Genomic DNA, 10,092 nt, shown 5'->3' with positions numbered 1-10,092 from the left:
ATAGAAGCCATCATTCAATCTTGGTTTTACATGGTAACAGCTGTAGAATTAAAAGACTGGGTTTACTCCATGGGAAGACATTGTAAGGCCGTCATTCATCCTAAAAATTACCCAACTAAGGATTAACTGACATAGGGATCATTTTTATATATCTCGTTTTTTTTCTATGGGGGATCATTTTTGTAGATCTCGTTTTTCCTACGTGTTTCCCTTTTCTTCTTTATACTGTCACTGCTATTCTAATAGCAAATCCTTCATCAAAGGTATCGCATTACATTCTCGATTAAATGATCTTTCCATCGATATATAATTTTACGGTACTACTTCCAAAAAAAAAGAAAAGAAAGAAAAGTGGTGTTATTAGCTAGTTTTAGAAAATACACTTTTCCCAAAAGGTTTCCACAATTTTGGCCACTACTGTATATCGACATTAGAAGACGTTATGGGGGACAATCAAACTGACAGACCAAAGGAAAGCAGGGAGGCCAAGACGTTCATTCAGTGACCTGTAGGGGGCTACGGTGGGGCAAACCTGGTTAGCGGTAATCTTGGTTAGTTTTCTTCTGCAACTTACCTTATCTGGTTAATCGATTTATTTACACTTCGGTGTGTTGCCCCCAATTAAATCAAAAACAGCCTGATGGAATCAGGGAACTTGGAGTGGATAGAAATAAGGTGATCCATTAATAACAGTAACAGAGTTGGAAGGGAACTTGGAGGTCATCTAGTCCAGCCCCTTGCTCACGCCTGTACTAGGGATTCAAACCGCCGAACTGCCAACCTTTCTGATTGACAAGCTCAGTGTCTTAGCCATTGAGCCACCTAGTCAGTCACATTAGGTCCATTACAGGTAGTCCTCGACTTACGATCGCAATTTTCTGACGCTAAGCGAGACAGTTGCAAAGTGAGGTTGGCCCCCATTTTGTCTTGCCTACAGTTGTTAAGTGAATTGCTGCAGTAGTTACATTGGTCACACGGTCGTTAATTGAATCTGGCTTTCCCCGTTGACTTTGCTCGTCAGAATGTCGCAAAAGGGATCCCGTGAGCCCAGCACACCACAATACCACAACCGTCATAAGTACGAGTCAGTTGCCAAGGGTCTACACTTTAATCACGTTATTATGGGGATGTAAGTGGAGTGGTGCGGTGGCCTAGACGTGGAGCTGTCACCTCACAATCAGGAAGCTGTGAGTTCGATCTTGGGTAGAGGCAGATATTTCTCTCTCTGGGCACAATGAGAATATATCTGCTGTGAACTCCGCATTGGCAACAGGAAGGGCATCCGGCCAGTAAACACTCAGCTCCATTCAATTGCCCAGACTCCACCCTGCAAGGGATTATGGGGTCGTTAAAAGAGGATGATGATTATGGGGACGTAAGTGTGAAGATGGTTGTAAGTCACTTTTTTTCAGCGCTGTTGCAACTTGAAACAGTCACTAACCAGAATGGTCGTAAATCAAGGATGACCGGTATTTGGCTATTCTGTATTTTTCAAATACAGGTAGTCCTCGACTTACGATCACAATTCAGCCCAACTTTACTGTTGCTAAGCGAGACGTGAAGGGAGTTTTGCTCTCGTTATATGACCTTTCTTGCCTCGCTTATTAAGTGACTCGTGGCAGTTGATAAGTTAGGAACCCGGTTGTTAAGTGAATCGGGTTTCCCCATTGACTTGGCTTGTGAGAAGGTCGCAAAAGAGAAGTCACACATGACCCCAGGACACTGCGACCGTCATAAATATGAACCAGTTGCCAAGCATCTGAATTTTGATCACATGACCCCTGGGGACGCTGCAAATGTCGTAACTCTGAAACACGGTCATAACTCCCATTATTTTCAGCGCCGTTGTAACTTTGAGCGGTTGCTAAATGAACTGTTGTAAGGGGGTTGTCCTTCTCCCTAGCACCGTTTCTGTCTCTGAGGAAGATGAAAATGGAGGCATTTCTAAGTTGCCCCTATTTCAGGGGTCTCCAAACATGGCGACTTTAAGACGTGTGGACTTCAACTCCCAGAATTCTGGGAGTTGAAGTCCACAAGTCTTAAAATTGCCAAGATTTAAATCCCTTTCTCTATTCATTTATCTCTCTGATGCATTGCAACAACAAACCAGAGACGGGGCATTTTTTCCTAAAAATGAACATTTCTGGACCGTTTCGAGATTTTCGGAAACGAGATTCGGAATGTGCAAGAGAAACGGGCCAACACAAAAATTTCATTCCCGAACATCCTAATTTTTTTTAAAAAGGGACTGTTACAGAACTGTATTGCAGGTAGTCCTCGTCTTACGACCACAACAGGGACTGAAACATTCATCACTAAGCATTGTTAAGTGAGGTATCAGGTCTTGTCGTGATCATTAAGCGAATTACCGTAGTTCTTCAAGAGAGACTTCATCTCAGCCGGTCCAAACCGGCTGAGTGGTATTCAGCCGGTTTGGACCGGTTCAAGCGAACCGGTAACAAAAATCTCACCCATCCCGCCCCGGCTCTATTATGTCCTATTTAGGCACGTTTTTGAGGCTAGGCGCATGTGCTTAAGGCGCGTGTGCTCACATTTGCGAACTGGTAGGGAAAGTAAGTGAATAAGTGCACATAACCATGGTTTACGGCCTTCCCTGCCAGTTTGTCAGAAGCTGGCTGAGGTCACAAAATGACAACTATGTGAATGTGGGATGCTGCAATGGTCATAAATGCGTTGAACGAATGCAAGAGCTGTGGTGGGGCAGTGGTTAGAATGCAGTATTGTAAGCAAACTCTGCCCCTTGCCTGGAGTTCGATCTTGACTTACGCAAGATTGACTCAGCCTTCTATTCTTCCGAGGTCGGTAAAACGAGGACCCAGATTGTTGGGAGCAAGACACTGACTCTAAACGGTTTAGAGAGGGCTGTAAGGCGGTATATAAGTTTTAAGTGCTATTACTATTCTATTCTATCCTATCCACTCACTGCCGACTGCTGGCAGTTCGATCCTGACCGATTCAAGGTTGACTCAGCCTTCCATCCTTCCAAGGTCGGTAAAACGAGGACCCAGATTGTTGGGGGCAAGACACTGGCTCTCTAAACTGCTTAGAGAGGGCTGTAAAGTGGTATATAAGTCTTAAGTGCTGTTACTATTCTATTCTATTCTATCCACTCACTGCCGACTGCCGGCAGTTCAATCCTGACTGACTCAGTTTGACTCAGCCTTCCATCCTTCCGAGGTCGGTAAAACGAGGACCCAGATTGTTGGGGGCAAGACGCTGATTCTGTAAACTGCTTAGAGAGGGCTGTGAAGCAGTATATAAGACTAAGTGTTATTGCTATTGTATCCTATCCTATCCACTCACTGCCGACTGCCAGCAGTTCGATCCTGACCGACTCAAGGTTGACTCACCCTTCCATCCTTCCGAGGTTGGTAAAACAAAGTCCCAGATTATTGGGGGGGGGGCAAGATGCTGATTTTTTAAACAATTTAGAGAGGGCTGTAAAGCGATGTATAAGTCTATTGCTATTGCCAAGCCCCTGAATCATGATCATGTGACTGCAGGGCCGCTACAACGGTTGTAAAACGTGAGCACGTAAAACGTTGGCACGATTTTCAGCACCATCCTAACTTTCGCAAACAAATGATTATAATGCAAGGGCTACCTGTATTCTCATTGTGAAAAACTCCAACTGCGCGGTGATGGAAATATTTCACATACGCCCCCTCCATTCGGAACCGAAAACGGCTGTGCATTCAGAAACTTAGAAGAGATGTAGAGACTTGGAAATTTACAGACTCATTTGCAACGCCTTAAATGAGGAATTAGTAGGGACACGGTGGCTCAGTGGCTAAGACGCTGAGCTCGTCGATCGAAAGGTCGGCAGTTCAGCGGTTCGAATCCCTAGCGCCGGGTAACGGGGTGAGCTCCCGTGACTTGTCCCAGCTTCGGCCAACCTAGCAGTTCGAAAGCATGTAAAAAATGCAAGTAGAAAAACAGGGACCACCTTTGGTGGGAAGGTAACAGCGTTCCGTGCGCCTTTGGCGTTGAGTCATGCCGGCCACATGACCACGGAGACATTTTCGGACAGCGCTGGCTCTTCGGCTTTGAAACGGAAATGAGCACCGCCCTCTAGAGTCGGGAACAACTAGCACATATGTGTGAGGGGAACCTTTAGCTTTACCTAAATGAGGAATTAAAACTGAAACAAAACCCCCAAATTTCTACCCCACCCCACCCCCCCCGAATTTTTGGGGTTGTTGTTTTTTTGTGTTTTTTTTGGTATCTCAAATCATCTCGCCTTTGATCTTTTCTTTTCCTACGAGATGTTTTTTCTTTAATATAATTTTTATTTTATTTTTATTTTTTGAAGTCATTCCCCCAACCTTCCCACCCCCTCACTTTAAATACACAACAGAAAGACAATTTTTTTTCTCCCCCCCAAGTCTAGGGTGTGACGTTGTGGGGGTGAAGGAGAGTCGAGAACAGGGCGGGTAGTGACGGATCAGCTGTTCTTCCATTTAGCTTTCCTTAACTTCCCTCCCGCTCGTGTCGTTTGTTTGGTATCTGTGTAAGGGCGGTGGGTTTTCATTTTTTTGAGCCTCCTTCTTTAAACCCACAAGTTTCCATCTTCATCCAGTTCTTAAAATTCACGTCCATCTTTGTCCGCTGGGGAAGGGAATAGAAAATACGCCGCGCGGGAGGGGAATCAAAAGATCGCGGGTCCCCCTTCCCAAAATAAATGTTACAAAGGCAGGAAAGAACGTAGAGGGGTTAATTTTTTTTTCTTTTTACTCCATCTTATGTCTTTTTTTAAAAAAAAAAAACAAAAAAAATTATTTCCAGTTTGCTTTTTATGACTCTTTTCTTTTGTTGGTGGGTGTTCTCTCTCTCTCTCTCTCTCTTTTTTTTTTTTTTTGGTTATTGTATAGAAGTTTTTTTTATATTTTTAAGAGCTTTGGATTCCTAAAAAGGGTTTTTTGTGTATATTTTTTTTTTCATTTTTTGCAAGGTTTGTCAGCACACACGGCGTCGGCGTGTTTTGACGAGAGTCAGTCGTTCAGTGAGTTCTCTCTCTCTCTTTCTCTCTCTCTCTCATTTTTTTTGTGTTTTTTTTTTTAATTTTTATTTTCTTTTAAAGCCATCGGAGTTAGGTTTCGTGTCGTTTTCCCCCGCGCCGAGACAGAACTCAGGAGGAAAAAGACAGTTTGAGGTTGCTGGGTTTTATTTGGTTCCCCAGGGCAGGAAAAGACCCAGCTGGGGGGTGGGAAAAAAGGAAGAGGAGAGAGACGAGAGAAAAAAAATAAAATAAAATAAAATTACGGGAAAGAGAAAACTCTCGCCCTGTTTGGTTGGTGATCAAATCCATCAACAGTTCAGGAATTTGTCCATCCATCCTTGACAGTTCTTAATATACAAAAAATGGTCAGCACATGCTTTTTTTTTTTTTTTTTTTGCTTTTTTGTTTTGAGGGTCGGCGTTGGTTGGTGTCGGGGGACTGAATTTCTCACTTTTAATCCTTCCCCCGTCTTAAATTTCATCTCCTCCGGTTTATCTTTTCTTATTATTTTTCTTGTCCATTCTTTCTTTGCTTTCGTTTTTGGCCTCTTTTTTTTTTTTCAGTCGGTAACACGGTAAAACGAGTGGAAGGTTAAGTGTGAAGAGAAGGAGCTTTTGTGGGAAGGGGGCGGGAGGATGTATAGGTGTGTAAGTGTGTGTGTGTAAGTGTGAGAGAGGAGACTTTTGAGTGTAGGATGGACGTCAAGATTGGCCAGCAAGTGTCTTCAACGGGGCGGGTGGAAGAGATCAGATAGTTAGTAGCGCAGGTGGGTTGAGGGAAGGTTTGGGGCCACCTGCGGTAGGAGGAACAAGGAGTTACGGGACACGTGAGTGAAGAATTTTGGAACACCAATGTGAAGAGGGGTGACATAGTTTTGATATTATAAAAAGTGGGGGGAGCATCATCAGAAAATGTTAAAATTTAGGAGGCATCTTCTTGAGATGTTTGTGGCAGGTGGGAATGTGGTTGAAGACGTACGTAGAGGGACCCGTCGTCAGCACAGGAGGTGGAAGACTCAGGAATACAGAAATAGGTGGGTAGGGACTCTGGAGGAGGTCCCGAGCTGCCGATCTCATTGGATCTGGCCACAGGATCTCATGATCTGGGAGGCGGGGAGAGGGGGGGAAAGGTAGGGAATTAGCATCAGTGGGTCCTTAAGGGAGATGCCTGAATGGGATGAAGGACAGAGCAGTTCAGTGTGAAGAAAAGCTAGTCGGAGAACATCTGCAACAGCCAGTGTTGAGCTGGGTAGAGAAGATGAAGTTTAGTAAGGACCAAGGCTTCCCCAATGGATGGGTTGCCTTTGGCTCAACCTCTGGTCATCCTGTGGAAGCAGAGTGACATTTGGAATAAAAATTGGGGGTGGGGACTCGGGCCCTTTGAAGTCAGCCTGGGGAGGTGACACGAGGGAACCCCTTCTCGAGAAAGCTTCCTGGCTGGCAGTGAGAAATGGGGGAACCTGGATCTGAAATGGACCTTGAAGAAGGAGTGTTGGGTGGAAGCAGAGGGGTGGTCCTTGCGGGGGCGTCCACCCACCCACAGGTTCATTCGCTAGTCAATCTGTCTCCATTGATGGCAGTACAGCATCCATCTCTATAAAGCTAGTAGTGTCGTAGAGGTAGCGTTACTTTTTGGATTGGAGTCCGAGTGAGGTAATTTGGATTCCTCTTTGGCAAACACCGATGCGGTTGCTGTGGTGGAGCTGGCCTTGCGCCGGTGAGCGCTGGAGCGCAGGTGGGCTCCCAGAGCCTCCCGGCCGCTCACGAGCACCTCGCAGGCCAGGCAGTGGTAGGTGCACACGGGCACGCGCAGTGGAGGTGGCGCTGACGGCGCCTGGCGCCCAAAGTAGCAGAGCGCGGCTTGATGGGCGACAGCCGGCCCCTCGCTCTCGAAGGCGGCCTTGCACTGGCGACAAAGGTACTGGTGGGTCACGTCGACTGTAGAGATGCCGGGGGCCTCGGACACCTCGACGGGGGGCTCAGGTGTGGGTGTCGGGAGCAAGGGGCTGGGCAGCAGCCCCATAAGTGTCTGAGGTATGACAGGGTTCATGGGGAACAACCCCTTCTTCATGCCATAGAGTTGCTGAAAATACGCCCCGGGCAGTTGCGCTCCGAAAAGAGAGGGGGCGGCTGCGGCTGCAGTAGCCGCTGCTGGCAACGGGAAGGGCAGGAACTGGCCTCCCAGCAGGGCTGGCACTGCAGCCTTCAACGTCTTGAGGTTCTTCAGCGTGGCAGTGGAGGACAAGGAGGGTTCCTGGGCTGGATTTGAAGTCGGTTCGGCCTGACTGTCACTGGGAGCGGTCTCGGAAACAGGAACAGGAGCAGGCTCAGTTAAGGGGCCGACCTGGCCAGATTCCGGTGGCAGATGCTGAGGTAAGGAGAGGCCTGGCTGGGAGGTGGCCAAAGGGGAGCTCAGGATTCCTGCCGAGGAAACAGGCGTGCCTGTTCGGGTGAGAGAAAAAAAGAGAGATGAATCGAGGGGGGCTTCTGCCTCTCTTTGGGAATGTGTGTCCTTTCCAAAAGCCTCCCCCCTCCCCCCCGGTTGAAATTGTAGAACCATCTTCCTGCCTTTGCGAGTTGACCCATTCCCCTCCTCCAACCTCACCACTGTGTCCTCTGAAACGGGAGTCCACCTGCAGCCCTCAATGCAAAAATGGAGCGGAGAGAATGGGAAAATTCCTCGGCTCTCTGCATATCCCCCCCCTCCTCACAAAAAAGAGCGAGGAGGTAAAGGAAGGAAGGTATGAACATGAGGATTCATGAACCACAGAAGAAAGCCAGGAAATAAAAATGCGGTCGGCCAACCTTCGAGGTCAAACGTGGGACCGGAACTTAGAAAGGGATTTGGGAAATGTCGGAGGACACTGTGGAACATCAGCGGTGTTCCTGGAAAGATCAGAACGGGGCGTTCCTACAGCAGGGAGGACGTCATACAGTAAGCATACAATACAGTACGTTGCATAGTATGTTGTACAGTAAAACCAGGGGTGGGATTCTACTGGTTCGGACCGGTTCGGACAAACCAGTAGCTCCGACGATCAGCTGGGAGCAAACCAGTTTGCTCCGACGATCAGGTCGACCCGCCCACCCGCCCCTGCACTTTACTTACCTTTATCTTCTCAGCTGATTGGCGCGGTAGAGCAGATTGCCACACCTCAGCTATGTTACACCCAAGCGGTAACACAGAAGGTTAGAATTTTTAAAACTCTGCACGTGATCCCCAAACCGGTTGTTAAACCGGCAGCATCCCAGCCCTGAGTAAAACCCATCGTGCAACTCAACGCCAAGGCTCCCCGCCTATCCTTGGATGCCCACCATTCTACCATCTCACTCACCTGGCACAAAAGGGGGCTTGGTCCCAAGAGAAGATGGCATGGTTGTAGGAGTCACTGGCACGCCCAGCCTGGTTGGGGAGGGTGCTCCTTTGTCCGACACCAGCTCGTAGCACTTGCTCTCGCTCTTGAGCTGGGATCTGATGGCCTCCTTTAGCCGAGCTAGGTGGCCGCGAGAAAAGAGGTGCCCACGACAGGAGACATAGAAATCGTACTTGACTTCACAGTAGCGACACTCAGATTGAGTCTGAGCAGCGGAGGGGGCCTCATCGCCGCCACTGGTCCCGCCGGAAGCAGCCTTGGCCTTTTTCTCTTTCGCCCGCGCATTCTGAAACCACACCTGAATCACCCGTTTGGGGAGTCCTATCTCTTCCCCCAGCACCTCGCACTCCTGCATGGTCGGAGTACGGTAGACCTCATAACATGCCTTCATGATCTTCAGCTGGACGCTGGACATCTGGGTACGATACCGTCTCTGCCCCAGAGAATCATGATACTCTCCAGAACCTCCATCCATCATTCGATTCCTCTGGCTACCGGAGAAGTCCAGGTCAGCCGAAGAGGAAGAGGAGGAAGAATCGCTCAGCTCCCCTCCAGACAAGCTTCGGTCTTCGTGGTCCTTGGATAATTCTTCTTCAGCCATTTCTTCCTGGATCTGTGGTTCCGTGACAACATCTGGCTTAGTTAGAAGGGGCTGGAGGTTAATCACAGAGAGGTTGGGTGTGAAGGACCCATAATGAATAGGGGTCTCCCGTGGTTGAGGATTGAACTTTGGGAAAGTGTTAAGTTGTGCTGGTGGGGGCTTGCTGGTTGGGGTGGTGGCACTGGTATTACACCGAAACTGGCCCTTTCGCTCACGGGCTCTTGTGTTCTGGAACCACACCTGGACGACTCTCTTTTTCAGCCCAACTTCTTCAGAGATGCAGTCGAGCATTTTCCGGGTGGGGTTCGAATCTTGCATGTACCAGCGGTAAAGTATCTCCAGTTGCTCGGGCAAAATGGTGGTACGTAGACGCTTGTCCCTGGGGGGTTCGTTATCTCCCCCGACAACGCTGGCCGTTTCACTTCCGGTGGGAGACAAAGTCCCGTCTTCGTGTTTTCGCTTCTGTGCACGGGAAGGATCTGGTTGGACCAGGCGGTCGCCAAATGCTAAGGGAGTCATGTCGAGGGGAGGTTGAGGACCCATCGAAGCCAAGGGGGGCCCAGCTGCCGGCAGGTGACTAATGCGGTGGATATTGAGGAGGTCGCTGCTTGAGAATACAGCGGTGCACTGATCACAGGGATGGTTCTTGGAGATGTCTGGGGGTACAGAAGGGGCGGGCTGCTCTTCTTCCACGGGTTTGTCTCCAGAACTGTCTGTCTTCATATCCCCACCAGGTCCCAAGATTTCTCGTTTCTCGTCCCCTTCCTCTTCCTCCTCCTGCTCCTCCTCCTCAGGCCCTTCATTCTCTTCCTCGTCTCCTTCCCCCTCGTCCAGCTGGTCATTGTAACACTTCTTCAGGTGGCGCACCAGCTCGAAAATGCAGCGGAAAGCCGTCCGACATTTTTTACAAGACAGCTGCGTGGCGGCATTTCCGCAGTTGCCCATGCTCGCTTCATTCCCGCCACTCTTTCGAGCTTTCTGGCGCGCGTTTTGGAACCAGACCACAATGACCCGATTGGGCAAGCCCAAAAGGGCAGACAGACGCTCCACCTCTCCATCTTTGGGATAAGCGCTTGACTCAAAGAAGGACTGCAGAGC

General features: G+C 48.7%; 1 protein-coding gene across 1 annotated transcript in view; it reads right to left on the bottom strand.

The window, feature by feature from the left end:
* Positions 1-6,613: 6,613 nt before the first annotated feature.
* ZFHX2 (zinc finger homeobox 2) overlaps positions 6,614-10,092 on the bottom strand; it is a 40,816-nt gene continuing 37,337 nt past the window's right edge. Inside the window, exons 9-10 of the mRNA XM_070954319.1 lie at positions 8,355-10,092; positions 6,614-7,461 (exon numbers count right to left, since the gene is read on the bottom strand). The exon at positions 8,355-10,092 is cut by the window's right edge and continues 1,706 nt beyond it. Of these exons, the coding sequence (XP_070810420.1) occupies positions 6,614-7,461; positions 8,355-10,092 (2,586 nt within the window). The remainder of the gene's footprint in view (positions 7,462-8,354) is intronic.

Source organism: Pituophis catenifer, unplaced genomic scaffold (assembly GCF_029215685.1).
Source record: "Pituophis catenifer annectens isolate HBS135680 unplaced genomic scaffold, rPitCat1.0.hap2 SCAF_15, whole genome shotgun sequence".
NCBI lineage: Eukaryota > Metazoa > Chordata > Lepidosauria > Squamata > Colubridae > Pituophis > Pituophis catenifer.
This window is presented reverse-complemented; position numbering and strand designations above follow the sequence as displayed.